The following is a 20,943-nucleotide window of genomic DNA, read 5'->3' as shown; positions in this document are numbered from 1 at the left end:
CCATCACCGCCCTCCCCCCCATCACCGCCCTCCCCCCCATCACCGCCCTCCCCCCCATCACCGCCCTCCCCCCCATCACCGCCCTCCCCCCCATCACCGCCCTCCCCCCATCACCGCCATCCCCCCATCACCGCCCTCACCCCATCACCGCCCTCCCCCCCATCACCGCCCTCCCCCCATCACCGCCACCCCCCCATCACCGCCCTCCCCCCCATCACCGCCCTCCCCCCATCACCGCCACCCCCCCCATCACCGCCCTCCCCCCCATCACCGCCCTCCCCCCATCACTGCCACCCCCCCATCACCGCCCTCCCCCCCATCACTGCCCTCCCCCCCATCACCGCCCTCCCCGCCATCACCGCCCTCCCCCCCATCACCGCCCTCCCCCGCCATCACCGCCCTCCCCCCATCACCGCCCTCCCCCCCATCACCGCCATCCCCCCATCACCGCCCTCCCCCCCATCACCGCCCACCCCCCATCACCGCCCTCCCCCCCATCACCGCCCTCCCCCCATCACCGCCCTCCCCCCCATCACCGCCCTCCCCCCATCACCGCCATCCCCCCATCACCGCCCTCCCCCCATCACCGCCCTCCCCCCCATCACTGCCCTCCCCCATCACCGCCATCCCCCCATCACCGCCATCCCCCCATCACCGCCCTCCCCCCATCACCGCCCTCCCCCCCATCACCGCCCTCCCCCCCACCACCGCCCTCCCCCCCACCACCGCCCTCCCCCCCCACCACCGCCCTCCCCCCCATCACCGCCACCCCCCCATCACTGCCCCCCCCCATCACTGCCCTCCACCCCCATCACCGCCACCACCCCCAACCCACCACCTGAGATTAGCATAAATCTGACAATGCTAGCGGTGCCTGGATAGGACATTTCAACCTCAAAATGAATTCCCCCGTTCAGAGTCTCCACCTCATTCGAAACCTTTTTTTTCACCTTTGTCAAAGTGGCTCCAAATCCCGACGTGAAGCGTAACTTAGAAAAGGACGGAGTTCACTGTGTAATTCTCGCAACACATTTATCTCCGCTGTGTCTATTTTAAGCAGTGAAAATGCCAGATAAAGATTAATTACCTATTTGATTAGCAAAGAGCCTGCAATAATTTCCAGTGTTTCGTCGGCTTCTCCTTATCAAATTGGATTAAAGAGTGAAAGATAATGTGGGCCCTGACAGACTTATAATTTTTTTAGTACTGTATGCAGTAGAGTCTATACTTCCTTTTTCTGTTCCTTGCTCAGGTAATTTATTTCCACCTGTCAGCCTGTTCCGGCACTAAATAGGACAGCCCAGAGCAGACTGGACACACTCGTTTGCTGGGTTTTTGTAAATCTCTTCAGCATGAAAATTGGAAGGAGCTCAGACCGCTCTATTTCCATCTTTTTTTGGTTGGCATTTTTCCATCTTCCCATCCTCACTTGCTGGGTACAATTCCTCGGGAGCCAGCGGTCCTTTCCAATCCCTCTTCCAACTGAGCCTCTGTCATACGACCAGGCAGACTATTTCACTGTGGAAAACTGCTTACTGTTCTGACCTGAAATCTACAGACACACACACACCAATAAACACACACACACAGACAGAAATACACATACACACAGACACACACACAGACACACACGCACAGACACACACAGACACGTACAGACAGACAGACACACACTCACACACAGACAGACACACACAAAGAAAGACACACACACAGACACACACTCAGACAGACACACACAGACACGTACAGACAGACAGACACACACTCACACACACACACACACAGACATGCACACAGACACAGACACACACACACTGACAAACACACACAAACATGCACACACGCACACACACAGACACACACACAGACAGACACAGACACACACACAGACACACACAAAGACACACACACAGACACACACACAGAAAGACACACACACAGACACACACATACAGACACACATACACACATACAGACACATACACAGAAAGACACACACACAGACACACACACATACAGACTCACACACAGACACACACATACAGGCACACACACACAGACACACACACATGCACACACACACAGACACACATACAGACACACACAGACACACATACAGACTAACACACACAGACACACACACACAGACACACAGACACACACATACACACACACACACACACACACAGACACACACATAGACAGACACAGACACACACACACAGACACACACAAAGGCACACACACAGACACACACACAGAAAGACACACACACAGACACACACACATACAGACACACATACACACATACAGACACATACACAGAAAGACACACACACAGACACACACACATACAGACTCACACACAGACACACACACACAGACACACACATACAGGCACACACACACAGACATGCACACATGCACACACACACAGACACACATACAGACTAACACACACAGACACACACACACAGACACACACACACACAGACACACACACATGCACAGACACACACAGAAACACACACACACACACAGACACAGACACATGCACACACACACAGACACACATACAGACTAACACACACACACACACACACACACAGACACACACACACACAGACACACACACACACAGACACACACGCACACTGACAAACATACACACTGACAAACATGCACGCTGACAAACATGCACACACTTCCAGCAGATGTCACTGGAAGGAAATCACGAACGAGAACTGACCCGCTCCCCCTCCCGCCGAATCCAATGGCGCGGAGGTCAATTGTAACATGCCTACTGCTTCCTGACTGATATCTGCCTCGTGACAGGGTCCAGAGATTGCACCGACCACCTTCCAGGTCCATGTGAGTTAAGTGATCTCAGTCGAGCAGCGGTAGCAGGATTCCAATTCTTCAATGTGCAGTTAGGCCTCTCCACCTTCATTACATTGTGTGGTCTGGAGAAAACTGCTCAGTGCTTTGAAATGCTTCTGTTATGTTCTTGAAGGAATTACACAAGATCAATGCACAGTGCTCAGGGAGTGTTGAAAGGTTTATATGGTTTATATAGATTTTGCGGTGTTTTATGATCTTAATTTTATGCAGACAGTGGATTGTGGGTTTAATCTCGTGTACATCCACATTGCCCCGAGGTTCAACCCCTGGTCAGTGCTGACTTAACTGATTTCAGTCGGGCCGTTAGTTATTAGTTTGACAATTGGCCCTTCAAAATCCTGAACTACAAATGGGGGCGGAAAAAAAAATCAACCAACAACAACAACTTGCATTTATACAGCGCCTATCGCATGGTAAAACGTCCCAAGGCGCATCACAGGAGCGTAATCAGACAAACCTGACACCGAGCCACACGAGGAGACTAGATGCAGGAAGGATGTTCCCGATGGCAGGGAAGTCCAGAACCAGGGGTCACAATCTAAGGATAAGGGGTAAGCCATTTAGGACAGAGATGAGGAGGAATTACTTCACCCAGAGAGTGGTGAACCTGTGGAATTCTCTACCACAGAAGGCAGTTGAGGTCAATTCATTAAATATATTCAAGAAAGAGTTGGATATATTTCTTAAGGCTAAAGGGATCAAGGGATATGGGGAGAAAGCAGGGACAGGGTACTGAATTTGGATGATCAGCCATGATCTCATTGAATGGCGGAGCAGGCTCGAGGGCCGAATGGCCTACTCCTGCTCCTATCTTCTATGTTTCCATGTTTCTATTAGGGCAGGTGAGCAAAAGCTTGGTCAAAGAGCTAGGTTTTAAGAAGCCTTTTAAAGGAGGAGGGTAGAGAGGCGGAGAGGTTTCGGGAGGGAATTCCAGAGCGTAGGGCCCAGGCAGCTGAAGGCACGGCCACCAATGGTCGGGGCGATCAAAATGGGGGCTGTTCAAGAGGCCAGAATTGGAGGAGCGCAGGGATCTCGGAGGAGGTGACGGAGCTAGGGAGGGGGGCGAGGCCGTGGAGGGATTTGAAAACAAGGATGAGAATTTTTAAATTGTGGAGGGTGGTGGTGATTGTGTGGGGGGGGTGGGGTGGGGTGGGGTGGGTGCGGCAAACACCAGGTCAGCACAAGGCCGTGCTCAGCTGCAACGCCAAACCATGCTCGAACAGCCAGCCAACGTTCACAGACTAGTCTCACACACGCAGAATGGTCCTTTGAGAGAGTGGGCCCGTGAAACCATAGCGACTGGCAGCCAGCTCCTTGGGAGTAGAAAACATTTTTTTTGGGGGGGGGTGGGAGGCAGTGGGGGGTAAATGGAGACCGAAAAATAACTGAAAGGGATATTGAAATGAAAAGTCTCTCTACCTCTGATTTTATAAAATGGTGATGGCCGCTGTGAAGTTAAAGGATGGGGGGGTTGGGGGGAGAGGAGTTCCCCTTTAATTCAGAACTGCGCAGTGCCAGAGACAAGTGGATTATCAAACTGATTCAATGGCTTTTTGTTGATTATGAAAGGAACACTTCTGCCTCATTCAGAATTCGCTAATCACAGGGCGTTTAAACGCTGCCCTGGATGTGGCGTATTGCAATCGCTGTCTGTCACGGAGTCGCTTGTTTTGCGGTGTGTGCGTGCGCGTGCTCGCTCTCCTGTTGAGGGCGTAAGTGCCCACGAGAGTTTCCAGCTCCTGTTGGCTCCCTTATCCTAGCATGTCTGTCCCGCCGTCGTCTCTCCAGGGCAGATCCAAACTCGAGCCTCGCACGTGAGATTCTCCAGCCGCTCACCACCTGGCCAAGAGCGGCTGAGGTGGCAGCCAACAAGCGCACAGCAAGCTCCCACAAACAGCAATGTGATAGCGGCCAGATGATCTGTGACGTAAGAAAACTACTAGGCACTCGGTCTGAGTATTAAACAAGGCTTTAATCAACTGTTTTTCAACATGGAGATCTAGTTGTGTCCTTCACTAGTTCCTGTTAAAGAATGTCCTGAGCAAGCTGGGCCCATGCCCGAGTATTTATACTCTCCCTGGACAGCGCCACCCGCAGGCCACCCAGTATTACTTCATCAGTCATTTACACATGAATGACAAGATTCATGTCAATCTGTTTTAGTGATGTTGATTGAGGGATAAATCCCTGATCTTCTTCGAAATAGTGCCGTGGGATCTTTTAAGTCCACCTGAGGGGGCAGACGATAACATCTTATCCGAAAGACGGCACCTCTGACAGTGCGGCGCACCCTCAGTACTGCACTGGGAGCGTCAGCCTAGATTATGTGCTCAAGTCTCTGGAGTGGGAGTTGAATCCACAACCGTCTGACTCAGAGGCGAGTGTGTTACCCGGGATGGCAGGAATGACGTATGAGGAGAGATTGGGTCGATTAAGCTTATATTCGCTAGAGTTTAGAAGATTGAGAAGGGATCTCATTGAAACTTATAAAATTCTCACAGGACTAGTCAGACTAGATGCAGGAAGGATGTTCCCGATGGCGGGGGAGTCCAGAACCAGGGCTCACAGTCTAAGGATAAGGGGTAAGCCATTTAGGACAGAGATGAGGAGGAATTTCTTCACCCAGAGAGTGGTGAACCTGTGGAATACTCTACCACTGAAGGCAGTTGAGGCCAATTCATTAAATATATTCAAGAAGGAGTTGGATATATTTCTTAAGGCTAAAGGGATCAAGGGCTATGGGGAGAAAGCAGGGACAGGGTCCTGAATTTGGATGATCAGCCATGATCTCATTAAATGGCGGAACAGGCTCGAGGGCCGAATGGCCTACTCCTGCTCCTATCTGCTATGTTTCTATGAGCCACGGTTAACACACCTGAACGAATGTGCGTCTGCAACTAGCACAAGGTAATTGTTTTACGTTAGAACTCAAGTGCCATTTATTTTTCCACATCCTCACTTCTCATCTCCTGCCCACCACCCCCCCCCCCACCCCAAACTTCGATTGGAGAAAAATCACAGCTGAGGAGAAAGTCTGCAAAGGGGAGAGGCGCGGAGGGGGGCGCGGCGAGTGAGGTGAATGGAAGAGCTGCATCAGGTCACAAATGGTTCAGGGGGTCCAGCAAGGGAGCAGAGGCAGAAGCTTTGGTGGAAAATGGAGACGGCGAGGCAACTGGCTCTCCCAGGATGGACAGCAGCTTCTTGTTCACCTCCTTATCAGCACAGATTGCCTCCCGCCCAACCCCGCCACACACAGTACATGGAATTCCACTCCCTGGAGGGCTAGAAATTCGACTCCTTTGCACCTGCCGTTAGTGCCTCCGGGGGGCGCTAACGGGGCACAAAGGGCTTATCGTCTGGGGCATTGCTGAGGCGCTGCCCGATAACACCGCGCCCCCGCTGGTAGCACCCCGGGCCGCTGCTCCGCCGGGGATGACATCATCGCCGTGCGCCGCGAACTCTTACCGCCCCGTGACAGAAATTCGGCTGCACCCCGCGAGCTATGTCAGCCCCAGCCTCCTGGGTCGCGGGCTGGGCCGACCTCCGCTCGCAGGGCAGTATTTAAAGGGGAGGTGTGGCCGCCACCCTATTCTTTTTTGTCACCGACGTCCGGGCCGGCCCCTCCGTGGCGTGCCGTGCCGTGGTCCTGGTCGCCATCGCGCAGCCCGGCGCCATTACACGGTGCAGCCGCGGCACCACGCCGCCCTGGTGGCCTAGTGTGGGCCACGGGTGGCCCGGCAGAGCTCGCAGTGGCCCTCCCCTTTAACTGAAGGGGGAGGGGCGTTGAAACACGGCAGCGACATCGCCTCGGTTACCGCCCCACCAGGAAGTGTAACGCCCAACATTGCGCTCCACTTCCTGTGCGGGGCGGTAAGCCCAATTCAGCGGCCGGGGCGGTACTTCCACGCCGGGCACTAAATGTCCGACCTTACCTCAGTTACTGCCCCCAAACGGGGCGTAACCGAATTTCACACTCTTGATGGATTTTGCGTTGTTTGTAAACTTAAAAATGTAAATTTGCCATGGCCTTCACACACAGTCTTCCTGAGTAAAACATTTTAAAACAAAATCAAAACTGGTTGCCACAGAATGCTCGACCAAAGAGATGGTACATTTGCATATTTAAAGGGACCATTTGCATATTTATAGGGGCCATTTGCATATTTAAAGGGTCCACTGTCTGACTCAGGCTGGCCCTTCGGTCACAGCGGAGGTAGGAACGGGGGGTGCTAAGTCGTTCCCCACCATTTGCGGAGCGCTAACGCCCTGTTTGTGCCGGACGGGAGTCCTCAAGTTCTGAGACCGAAGTCCAGCAACTGACTCAGCCGAGCTAAGTCAGAGCACAGACCAGGGACTATCTCTTGGTTGGGGGGGGGGGCTTTTCTCGTCTCTAGGGGTCTGCAGCACAACAGGTGGTGCATTCCCCCATAAGAGACACAGTTGGGCGGGGGGGGTGAGGGTGAGGTGGGGCGGGGGGAAAGGAGTCCCATTTTGAAGGCGTTGGAATTTTTTGTTGGCGAAAGGACACTAGTTTAAACAGCATGCTGTATGCAGTTAATTAGGAAAAAAATGTTTTTAGGGGGTTGACAAGCTTGTTTATAACCCATACATTTCGTCGTTGAATTTTACTGGCAGCTGTAAGTGCCTTGCACGCTGCGTTGGAATCGCGTTATGGCATTGTGATGACTGTGCAATTATAAGAGGCAGAGTAAAATGATAGATTGGGGCAGTTAATGTCAAGTCCCACCACTTGGCAGATCGAGAGACGACCGTCTGCTGAGCTAAATCCGACAGCTTCCCGTGTGTTCCCTCCTCAATCCCGGTGGGAGAATTATGGCGCAATCGGGGAGGATGGAGGGACGGGATGTGAGAATAAGCAGGACTCATTGTCAGAGGGAGGGACAGCCACAGTCAGCAGCCGTTTCCACCCTCACTTCCACCCTGTGCCTGCCCCTCGCCCACCTTTCTCTCGCTGACCCCCTCGCCATGGGCAAAGTATTCAGTTCGGCAATTGGACGAGCAATTTGGGCTGTGGGTTGGGGGGGTGGTGGCGGGGTGATGGGTATGAAGAGAATACTAGCCCGGCCTCAGACCCCTCCCCTTTAATAAAATAGTCTGTTCCCTCTGCAGTGCAATCCCAGCTTCACTGATTTGCTATTAGGAGTGTGAAGATTTGCATAGTCTTGCCTAGTTTTTTTTTAATGCTTCTGGTCTCCTCATTCAGTATTGCTTGGTGACTGCAGTCGATCTACACACTGCTGTGTGTGTGTGTATGTGAATGTGGAGATGCTGTGTTCCACTAAGTGCTCACAGGGTTAACATTCTTCCATCTGAGTTGCTGGGAACAGTACTGAGAGGCTGAGGCGTCTAAATAGTTCTGCACTGCACTGCATCAGTCAGGAGGAGACTGGTACTGGGGAGCAGCAAAGGTCTTGAGGACTGCTAAGCCTTTTAAAAAAAAAACTTCATCTTTTTTTTGGTGTGTGAGAGTGTGTGTGTGTCTTCTGCCACCTTGCCACCACCCGGGTACCTTGGATCACAGGAGCAAGGGGAAAGATTGTTCCTCCTCTCCCCCACCACCACCCCCCCCTCTCCCCTCTCCTCCCCAAGTCTCAAGCTTTCTCCAGCCGAGAAGAAGCCTCGATGAACAGCAATACATAGCCTTGGTCAGCTGGCATGTACAGCAGCGGTTGCAGCCTGGTCCACTGCCGAGGGCTGGGAGAAGGAGCAGCGGTGGCAACTTGAGATCACCCCCCAAGGACATCACCCGAGGAGAAGGAGGAGGAGGAGGGTTGGAGGATTTTTGGTTTCCAGCAGCTGGCCATCTGTCTGGTCGATTGGTGGGGTGGGGTGGGGAGGCGGCAGGGCGAGAAAGAGGGGAGCTACGAGCGACTTACTATGGGCTTCATACCATCATGAACCATCCTCTTCGCCTGGGAGCAGTGCTGTGTCTCTGCGGGCTGCCAGTGCGCCGACCATGCACCTGAGGATCTCAGCCTGCTCACCGAGGCAATGCCCCTCTCGCTGCTGCCGCCGAGCGCCCTGGATCTGGTCTCTGGCTTTGGGATGCCTCGTCAGCACGGTGTGGAGTTCGTCCGGCTCTTCGACACAGCATGAGCATCACTTCCAAAGCAGCAAACATCACTCAGTGCCTATCTCCATCTACCGCTCCCCAGCCTCCCTGCGGGGCGGGCACGGTGCGTCTCGCTCTCTCTCTCTCTCTCTCTCTGTCTCTGTCTGTCTGTTGTTGCTGCTTAAAACTTGCCTGCCTCTTTCTGTCTCTTAAGTGCATGCTAAGAGATTCGCAGCCTCGGTTTGTGTGTGTCAAATGTGTGCAATTAGGATGCATTCAGTGAGGAGCAATCCAGGACATTCCTTGAGTTTAAAATCAAACTGCAATCCAAGGGCTTGTTGAGTTATTTTAAGTTCTTGTACTCTGTGCTGTGTGTGTGCAAAGAGGAAAGGGAGCAATGCTTTCTATCTATCTAACCTGGGATATTTAACAAGTTACTATGCTTTGTGCATTGGCACACATACCTTGGTACAGTTCAATAAAGAAACACTGGTTAATGGGGAGAATCCAGGTGTGAGAGCGAAATGGGTATTTTCTTAAGAAACAGTGCAAAATATTTTTGCTTCAGCCCTTTTCCTGGACAGAAAAGCTCCAGTGTTGCAGATTGAGACTTACAAAATTGAGCATTTGGCGGTTAAAAAAAAAGGGTTCGAGCAAGCTGGCAGGTAGGAATGAAAAAAAAATCACTGAAGATTTCCCCTCCCCTCCCCTTTAAGCTGCAGTAATTATGTGAATTATTTTATGTGACTTTTCGCTCTGAAAATGAATGCTGGGGATCTTCAGGCAATCGTCTCCCGCACTCAGCAAATCACAAGGAACAAGTTAATAGCCATTAAGAACTCGTTCCTAAGTCGAGATCCCTTGATTTCCTTCCCCTTAACTTGAGCACGGAATGATACAGCACTGAAGGAGGCCATTCGGCCCATTGTGCCGGTGCTGGCTCTTTGAAAGAGCTGCCCCATTAATCCCACTCCCCCTGCTCTTTCCCCGTAGCCCTGCGACATTTTTTTCCCCTTCAAGTATTGATCCGATTCCCCTTTTTGAAAGTTACTACTGAATCTGCTACCACCGCCCTTTCAGGCAACGCATTCCAGAGCATAAGCCCCTCGCTGCGTAAAATAAAAAATGCACCTTCTCTCTGGCTCTTTTGCCAATTACCTTAAATCTGCGTCCTCCGGTTACCGACCCAGTGGACACAGTTTCTCCCATTACTTTGCCAAACAGCTGCACCTTTTCAATCCGATCCTTTGATGAGTACTTTGAGGCTTAATTGCTTGGAAGAATTCATCGAGTGGAAAAATTAAATCAGATAGGAACCTTAGGGAAAGAAATTATTAGAATAATTCTGTATTTTTTTGGTGGGGGGGGATCAATATCACTGACTCCCTGTCATAAGGAAACTTGTTTTTTTTTAATATATATATATATTTAAATTCACATGGTATATCAATATCTTCCTCTCTCATGCAACATTAGCGCTGCTGCTGTTTTACACTTAATGCCAAGCAACACCACGCTGCGAAATAAAGCCCAGCGAATGGCTTCTTACAAGCACCATGGGGTACGGTTAATAAGCTGGTTAGATCGTAGAATCATACAGCACAGAAGGAGTCCGCTCGGCCCATCGTGTCTATGCCGGCTCTTTCAAAGAGCTATCCAATTATTCCCACTCCCCCCCTGCCCCGCCCCACTTCTTGCTCATTTCCCCCCGCCCCCCGCCGTAGCCCTGCAAAAAAAAATGTTTTCCCCTTTTCAAAGTATTCATCTAATTCCCTTCCGAAAGTTATTATTGAAGCTGCTTCAGGTAGCGATTGTCAGAGTTTGGACGAAGAGATGTTATTGGTGAGCAAATGAGGTAAATGATTCTGAGGGACATCATTTGATGCATTTAAAGAGAAGCGAGATAAACGCACGAGGGAAGAAAAAAAATAATAGATATTACGGATAGAGTGAGATGAAGTAAGGGGTGGGAAGAGGCTCGTGTGGGCCGGCATAGACCAGCTGGGCCGAATGGCCTGTTTCTGTGATGTGCATTCTACAGAATCCTCTGTCTGCCTGTCTTTCCCTTGAAGTTTCTGCTTGTTCTGCAAAGCATATGTTCTCGGAGAGAGGGAGGGGGTGGGAAATAATGGTGACTAAAACCAGATTTCTTTTTGCTAAACATTTCAGTCCTACAGCAGCGTTAACGCATTTGAATTAGAATTCCACCACCGCTTTCCCTTCCAGCAGCAGCCTGAAGTGTCGGCGGAATCAAACATTGTTAAAAAGCCTCGTTTCACTGCCAGAGCTCAGCAGCCAGGTGCTGAAAGAAATGCTGCTGATTCCAATCAGAAAAACGCCAATCTCCTTCTAATTCTTCCCGATTAAATTACTCCCTCCTCCCTCCCCGCCCGCCGTGCCCCCCCCCCACCCCCTCATTCCCCTGCTCCACTTTCCCAACTGCACCGACACCTCATCAAATGAGTTTGACCCGTTGTATATAAATGTGAGACTGCTGCCTGGTGCAGGGGTCTCGATGCAGGACGACAGCGTCAAGCTCAATCTAGGCTAATCGCGGCTGAGTCTCTTCGGGCGCTGCTGATCATTTCTTCATCTTCACGGCTCAGTGCGCTGCCGGTAAACTGGCGTAAGGTGCAGCGGGCAGACGTTAACCTGCTCACCAGCTGCATGCTGCTGAGCTCTGCTGTCTGGAGCTAGTCACTGCTTCAGTTTATCAAAAATACAGTTATAATGTTGAGCAAATGGTGTCAGTAATACAGTTACAATGCTGATCAAATACTGTCAGTAATACAGTTATAATGTTGATCAAATGGTGTCAGTAATACAGTTACAATGCTGATCAAATACTGTCAGTAATACAGTTACAATGTTGATCGAATAGTGTCAGTAATACAGTTATAATGTTGATCAAATGGTGTCAGTAATACAGTTACAATGCTGATTAAATACTGTCAGTAATACAGTTATAATGTTGATCAAATGGTGTCAGTAATACAGTTACAATGCTGATCGAATGGTGTCAGTAATACAGTTACAATGTTGATCGAATAGTGTCAGGAATACAGTTACAATGTTGATCGAATGGTGTCAGAAATACAGTTGCAATGTTGATCGAATGGTGTCAGTAATACAGTTACAATGCTGATCAAATAATGTCAGTAATACAGTTATAATGTTGATCAAATAGTGTCAGTAATACAGTTACAATGCTGATCAAATACTGTCAGTAATACAGTTACAATGTTGATCGAATAGTGTCAGGAATACAGTTACAATGCTGATCGAATGGTGTCAGTAATACAGTTACAATGTTGATCGAATGGTGTCAGTAATACAGTTACAATGTTGATCGAATGGTGTCAGTAATACAGTTACAATGTTGATCGAATGGTGTCAGTAATACAGTTACAATGTTGATCGAATAGTGTCAGTAATACAGTTACAATGTTGATCGAATGGTGTCAGTAATACAGTTACAATGTTGATGGAATAGTGTCAGGAATACAGTTACAATGCTGATCGAATGGTGTCAGTAATACAGTTACAATGTTGATCGAATAGTGTCAGTAATACAGTTACAATGTTCATCGAATAGTGTCAGTAATACAGTTACAATGATGATCGAATAGTGTCAGTAATACAGTTACAATGTTGATCAAATAGTGTCAGTAATACAGGTACAATGTTGATCGAATAGTGTCAGTAATACAGTTATAATGCTGATCGAATAGTGTCAGTAATACAGTTACAATGCTGATCGAATAGTGTAAGTAATACAGTTACAATGTTGATCGAATGGTGTCAGTAATACAGTTACAATGTTGATCGAATAGTGTCAGTAATACAGTTACAATGTTGATCGAATGGTGTCAGTAATACAGTTACAATGTTGATTGAATGGTGTCAGTAATACAGTTACAATGTTGATGGAATGGTGTCAGTAATACAGTTACAATGTTGATCGAATGGTGTCAGTAATACAGTTACAATGTTGATCGAATAGTGTCAGTAATACAGTTACAATGCTGATTGAATGGTGTCAGTAATACAGTTACAATGTTGATCGAATGGTGTCAGTAACACAGTTACAATGTTGATCGAATAGTGTCAGTAATACAGTTACAATGTTGATGGAATAGTGTCAGTAATACAGTTACAATGTTGATCGAATAGTGTCAGCAATACAGTTACAATGTTGATCGAATGGTGTCAGTAATACAGTTACAATGTTGATCGAATGGTGTCAGTAATACAGTTACAATGTTGATCGAATGGTGTCAGTAACACAGTTACAATGTTGATCGAATGGTGTCAGTAATACAGTTACAATGTTGATCGAATGGTGTCAGTAATACAGTTACAATGTTGATCGAATAGTGTCATTAATACAGTTACAATGCTGATCGAATGGTGTCAGTAATACAGTTACAATGTTGATCGAATGGTGTCAGGAACACAGTTACAATGTTGATCGAATGGTGTCAGTAATACAGTTACAATGTTGATTGAATGGTGTAAGTAATACAGTTACAATGCTGATCGAATGGTGTTAGTAATACAGTTACAATGTTGATCGAATTGTGTCAGTAATACAGTTACAATGTTGATCGAATGGTGTCAGTAATACAGTTACAATGTTGATCGAATAGTGTCAGTAAAACAGTTACAATGTTGATCAAATGGTGTCAGTAATACAGTTACAATGTTGATCGACAGGTGTAAGTAATACAGTTACAATGTTGATCGAGTGGTGTCAGTAATACAGTTACAATGTTGATTGAATGGTGACAGTAATACAGTTACAATGTTGATCGAATGGTGTCAGTAATATAGTTACAATGTTGATCGAATGGTGTCAGTAATACAGTTACAATGTTGATCGAATAGTGTCAGTAATGCAGTAACAATGTTGATCGAATGGTGTCAGTAATACAGTGACAATGTTGATCGAATGCTGTCAGTAATACAGTTACAATGTTGATCGAATGGTGTCAGTAATACAGTTACAATGTTGATCGAATGGTGTCAGTAATACAGTTACAATGCTGATCGAATGGTGTCAGTAATACAGTTACAATGTTGATCGAATGGTGTCAGTAATACAGTTACAATGTTGATCGAATAGTGTCAGTAATACAGTTACAATGTTGATCGAATGCTGTCAGTATTACAGTTACAATGTTGATCGAATGGTGTCAGTAATACAGTTACAATGTTGATCGAATGGTGTCAGTAATACAGTTACAATGCTGATCGAATAGTGTCAGTAATACAGTTGCAGTGTTGATCGAATTGTATCAGTAATACAGTTACAATGCTGATCGAATAGTGTCAGTAATACAGTTACAATGTTGATCGAATGGTGTCAGTAATACAGTTACAATGTTGATCGAATGGTGTCAGTAATAGTTACAATGTTGATCAAATGGTGTCAGTAATACAGTTACAATGTTGATCGAATGGTGTCAGTAATACAGTTACAATGTTGATCGAATGGTGTCAGTAATACAGTTACAATGTTGATCGAATGGTGCCAGTAATACAGTTACAATGTTGATCGAATGGTGTCAGTAATACAGTTACAATGTTGATCGAATGGTGTCAGTAATACAGCTACAATGCTGATCGAATAGTGTCAGTAATACAGTTACAATGTTGATCAAATGGTGTCAGTAATACAGTTACAATGTTGATCGAATGGTGCCAGTAATACAGTTACAATGTTGATCGAATGGTGTCAGTAATACAGTTACAATGTTGATCGAATAGTGTCAGTAATACAGTTACAATGTTGATCGAATGGTGTCAGTAATACAGTTACAATGTTGATCGAATGCTGTCAGTAATACAGTTACAATGTTGATCGAATGGTGTCAGTAATACAGTTACAATGTTGATCGAATGGTGTCAGTAATACAGTTACAATGCTGATCGAATTGTGTCAGTAATACAGTTACAATGTTGATCGAATGGTGTCAGTAATACAGTTACAATGTTGATCGAATGGTGTCAGTAATACAGTTGCAATGTTGATCGAATAGTGTCAGTAATACAGTTACAATGTTGATCGAATGGTGTCAGTAATACAGTTACAATATTGATCGAATGGTGTCAGTATTACAGTTACAATGTTGATCGAATGGTGTCAGTAATACAGTTACAATGTTGATCGAATGGTGTCAGTAATACAGTTACAATGTTGATCGAATGGTGTCAGTAATACAGTTACAATGTTGATCGAATGGTGTCAGTAATACAGTTACAATGTTGATCGAATGGTGTCAGTAATGCAGTTACAATGTTGATCGAAAGGTGTCAGTAATACAGTTACAATGTTGATCGAATGGTGTCAGTAATACAGTTACAATGTTGATCGAATAGTGTCAGTAATACAGTTACAATGTTGATCGAATGGTGTCAGTAATACAGTTACAATGCTGATCAAATGGTGTCAGTAATACAGTTACAATATTGATCGAATGGTGTCAGTAATACAGTTGCAATGTTGATCGAATGGTGTCAGTAATACAGTTACAATGTTGATCGAATGGTGTCAGTAATACAGTTACAATGTTGATCGAATGGTGTCAGTAATACAGCCACAATGCTGATCGAATAGTGTCAGTAATACAGTTACAATGTTGATTGAATGGTGTCAGTAATACAGTTACAATGTTGATCGAATGGTGCCAGTAATACAGTTACAATGCTGATCGAATGGTGTCAGTAACACAGTTACAATGTTGATCGAATAGTGTCAGTAATACAGTTACAATGTTGATCGAATAGTGTCAGTAATACAGTTACAATGTTGATTGAATAGTGTCAGTAATACAGTTACAATGTTGATCGAAAGGTGTCAGTAATACAGTTACAATGTTGATCGAAAGGTGTCAGTAATACAGTTACAATGTTGATCGAATAGTGTCAGTAATACAGTTACAATGTTGATCGAATGGTGTCAGTAATACAGTTACAATGTTGATCGAATGGTGTCAGTAATACAGTTACAATGCTAGTCGAATTGTGTCAGTAATACAGTTACAATGCTGATCGAATAGTGTCAGAAATGCAGTTACAATGGTGATCCAATAGAGTCAGTAATACAGTTACAATGCTGATCGAATGGTGTCAGTAATACAGTTACAATGTTGATCAAATAGTGTCAGTAATACAGTTACAATGTTGATCGAATGGTGTCAGTAATACAGTTACAATGCTGATCGAATGGTGTCAGTAATACAGTTACACTGTTGATCGAATAGTGTCAGTAATACAGTTACAATGTTGATCGAAAAGTGTCAGTAATACAGTTACAATGTTGATCGAATGGTGTCAGTAATACAGTTTCAATGCTGATCGAATAGTGTCAGTAATCCAGTTACAATGTTGATCGAATGGTGTCAGTAATACAGTTACAATTTTGATCGAATAGTGTCAGGAAAACAGTTACAATGTTGATCGAATACTGTCAGTAATACAGTTATAATGCTGATCGAATAGTGTCAGTAATATAGTTACAATGCTGATCGAATAGTGTAAGTAATACAGTTACAATGTTGATCGAATGGTGTCAGTAATACAGTTACAATGGTGATCGAATGCTGTCAGTAATACAGTTACAATGTTGATCGAATGGTGTCAGTAATACAGTTACAATGTTGATCGAATGGTGTCAGTAATACAGTTACAATGCTGATCGAATGGTGTCAGTAATACAGTTACAATGTTGATCGAATGGTGTCAGTAATACAGTTACAATGTTGATCGAATGGTGTCAGTAATACAGTTGCAAAGTTGATCGAATAGTGTCAGTAATACAGTTACAATGTTGATCGAATGGTGTCAGTAATACAGTTACAATATTGATCGAATGGTGTCAGTATTACAGTTACAATGTTGATCGAATGGTGTCAGTAATACAGTTACAATGTTGATCGAATGGTGTCAGTAATACAGTTACAATGTTGATCGAATGGTGTCAGTAATACAGTTACAATGTTGATCGAATGGTGTCAGTAATACAGTTACAATGTTGATCGAATGGTGTCAGTAATGCAGTTACAATGTTGATCGAAAGGTGTCAGTAATACAGTTACAATGTTGATCGAATGGTGTCAGTAATACAGTTACAATGTTGATCGAATAGTGTCAGTAATACAGTTACAATGTTGATCGAATGGTGTCAGTAATACAGTTACAATGCTGATCAAATGGTGTCAGTAATACAGTTACAATGTTGATCGAATGGTGTCAGTAATACAGTTGCAATGTTGATCGAATGGTGTCAGTAATACAGTTACAATGTTGATCGAATGGTGTCAGTAATACAGTTACAATGTTGATCGAATGGTGTCAGTAATACAGCCACAATGCTGATCGAATAGTGTCAGTAATACAGTTACAATGTTGATTGAATGGTGTCAGTAATACAGTTACAATGTTGATCGAATGGTGCCAGTAATACAGTTACAATGCTGATCGAATGGTGTCAGTAACACAGTTACAATGTTGATCGAATAGTGTCAGTAATACAGTTACAATGTTGATCGAATAGTGTCAGTAATACAGTTACAATGTTGATTGAATAGTGTCAGTAATACAGTTACAATGTTGATCGAAAGGTGTCAGTAATACAGTTACAATGTTGATCGAAAGGTGTCAGTAATACAGTTACAATGTTGATCGAATAGTGTCAGTAATACAGTTACAATGTTGATCGAATGGTGTCAGTAATACAGTTACAATGTTGATCGAATGGTGTCAGTAATACAGTTACAATGCTAGTCGAATTGTGTCAGTAATACAGTTACAATGCTGATCGAATAGTGTAAGTAATACAGTTACAATGTTGATCGAATGGTGTCAGTAATACAGTTACAATGTTGATGGAATGGTGTCAGTAATACAGTTACAATGTTGATCGAATGGTGTCAGTAATACAGTTACAATGTTGATCGAATAGTGTCAGTAATACAGTTACAATGCTGATTGAATGGTGTCAGTAATACAGTTACAATGTTGATCGAATGGTGTCAGTAACACAGTTACAATGTTGATCGAATAGTGTCAGTAATACAGTTACAATGTTGATGGAATAGTGTCAGTAATACAGTTACAATGTTGATCGAATAGTGTCAGCAATACAGTTACAATGTTGATCGAATGGTGTCAGTAATACAGTTACAATGTTGATCGAATGGTGTCAGTAATACAGTTACAATGTTGATCGAATGGTGTCAGTAACACAGTTACAATGTTGATCGAATGGTGTCAGTAATACAGTTACAATGTTGATCGAATGGTGTCAGTAATACAGTTACAATGTTGATCGAATAGTGTCATTAATACAGTTACAATGCTGATCGAATGGTGTCAGTAATACAGTTACAATGTTGATCGAATGGTGTCAGGAACACAGTTACAATGTTGATCGAATGGTGTCAGTAATACAGTTACAATGTTGATTGAATGGTGTAAGTAATACAGTTACAATGCTGATCGAATGGTGTTAGTAATACAGTTACAATGTTGATCGAATTGTGTCAGTAATACAGTTACAATGTTGATCGAATGGTGTCAGTAATACAGTTACAATGTTGATCGAATAGTGTCAGTAAAACAGTTACAATGTTGATCAAATGGTGTCAGTAATACAGTTACAATGTTGATCGACAGGTGTAAGTAATACAGTTACAATGTTGATCGAGTGGTGTCAGTAATACAGTTACAATGTTGATTGAATGGTGACAGTAATACAGTTACAATGTTGATCGAATGGTGTCAGTAATATAGTTACAATGTTGATCGAATGGTGTCAGGAATACAGTTACAATGTTGATCGAATAGTGTCAGTAATGCAGTAACAATGTTGATCGAATGGTGTCAGTAATACAGTGACAATGTTGATCGAATGCTGTCAGTAATACAGTTACAATGTTGATCGAATGGTGTCAGTAATACAGTTACAATGTTGATTGAATGGTGTCAGTAATACAGTTACAATGCTGATCGAATGGTGTCAGTAATACAGTTACAATGTTGATCGAATGGTGTCAGTAATACAGTTACAATGTTGATCGAATAGTGTCAGTAATACAGTTACAATGTTGATCGAATGCTGTCAGTATTACACTTACAATGTTGATCGAATGGTGTCAGTAATACAGTTACAATGTTGATCGAATGGTGTCAGTAATACAGTTACAATGCTGATCGAATAGTGTCAGTAATACAGTTGCAGTGTTGATCGAATTGTATCAGTAATACAGTTACAATGCTGATCGAATAGTGTCAGTAATACAGTTACAATGTTGATCGAATGGTGTCAGTAATACAGTTACAATGTTGATCGAATGGTGTCAGTAATAGTTACAATGTTGATCAAATGGTGTCAGTAATACAGTTACAATGTTGATCGAATGGTGTCAGTAATACAGTTGCAATGTTGATCGAATGGTGTCAGTAATACAGTTACAATGTTGATCGAATGGTGTCAGTAATACAGTTACAATGTTGATCGAATGGTGCCAGTAATACAGTTACAATGTTGATCGAATGGTGTCAGTAATACAGTTACAATGTTGATCGAATGGTGTCAGTAATACAGCTACAATGCTGATCGAATAGTGTCAGTAATACAGTTACAATGTTGATCAAATGGTGTCAGTAATACAGTTACAATATTGATCGAATGGTGTCAGTATTACAGTTACAATGTTGATCGAATGGTGTCAGTAATACAGTTACAATGTTGATCGAATGGTGTCAGTAATACAGTTACAATGTTGATCGAATGGTGCCAGTAATACAGTTACAATGCTGATCGAATGGTGTCAGTAACACAGTTACAATGTTGATCGAATAGTGTCAGTAATACAGTTACAATGTTGATCGAATAGTGTCAGTAATACAGTTACAATGTTGATTGAATAGTGTCAGTAATACAGTTACAATGTTGATCGAAAGGTGTCAGTAATACAGTTACAATGTTGATCGAAAGGTGTCAGTAATACAGTTACAATGTTGATCGAATAGTGTCAGTAATACAGTTACAATGTTGATCGAATGGTGTCAGTAATACAGTTACAATGTTGATCGAATGGTGTCAGTAATACAGTTACAATGCTAGTCGAATTGTGTCAGTAATACAGTTACAATGCTGATCGAATAGTGTCAGAAATGCAGTTACAATGGTGATCCAATAGAGTCAGTAATACAGTTACAATGCTGATCGAATGGTGTCAGTAATACAGTTACAATGTTGATCAAATAGTGTCAGTAATACAGTTACAATGTTGATCGAATGGTGTCAGTAATACAGTTACAATGCTGATCGAATGGTATCAGTAATACAGTTACACTGTTGATCGAATAGTGTCAGTAATACAGTTACAATGTTGATCGAAAAGTGTCAGTAATACAGTTACAATGTTGATCGAATGGTGTCAGTAATACAGTTTCAATGCTGATCGAATAGTGTCAGTAATCCAGTTACAATGTTGATCGAATGGTGTCAGTAATACAGTTACAATTTTGATCGAATAGTGTCAGGAAAACAGTTACAATGTTGATCGAATACTGTCAGTAATACAGTTATAATGCTGATCGAATAGTGTCAGTAATATAGTTACAATGCTGATCGAATAGTGTAAGTAATACAGTTACAATGTTGATCGAATGGTGTCAGTAATACAGTTACAATGGTGATCGAATGCTGTCAGTAATACAGTTACAATGTTGATCGAATGGTGTCAGTAATACAGTTACAATGTTGATCGAATGGTGTCAGTAATACAGTTACAATGCTGATCGAATGGTGTCAGTAATACAGTTACAATGTTGATCGAATGGTGTCAGTAATACAGTTACAATGTTGATCGAATGGTGTCAGTAATACAGTTGCAAAGTTGATCGAATAGTGTCAGTAATACAGTTACAATGTTGATCGAATGGTGTCAGTAATA

At 44.2% G+C, this 20,943-nt stretch overlaps 1 protein-coding gene across 2 annotated transcripts in view; it reads left to right on the top strand.

Moving 5' to 3' along the window:
- The window catches only part of nrxn3a (neurexin 3a), a 2,455,668-nt gene that overhangs the window by 1,603,786 nt on the left and 830,939 nt on the right, over positions 1 to 20,943 (top strand). The window contains exon 1 of one of the 2 annotated variants that reach the window (XM_086002656.1): positions 7,390 to 9,101. The exons of the other annotated variant lie outside the window; for it this stretch is intronic. Coding sequence (XP_085858782.1) covers positions 8,882 to 9,101 — 220 coding nt within the window. The 5' untranslated portion in view covers positions 7,390 to 8,881. Of the gene's footprint in view, positions 1 to 7,389; positions 9,102 to 20,943 lie in introns of those variants that run through there. 2 annotated transcript variants of the gene reach the window in all.

The sequence above is a fragment of the Somniosus microcephalus genome, chromosome 12 (assembly GCF_052327205.1).
Source record: "Somniosus microcephalus isolate GS21.2 chromosome 12, FLI_Smic_1.0, whole genome shotgun sequence".
Taxonomy (NCBI): domain Eukaryota; kingdom Metazoa; phylum Chordata; class Chondrichthyes; order Squaliformes; family Somniosidae; genus Somniosus; species Somniosus microcephalus.
This window is presented reverse-complemented; position numbering and strand designations above follow the sequence as displayed.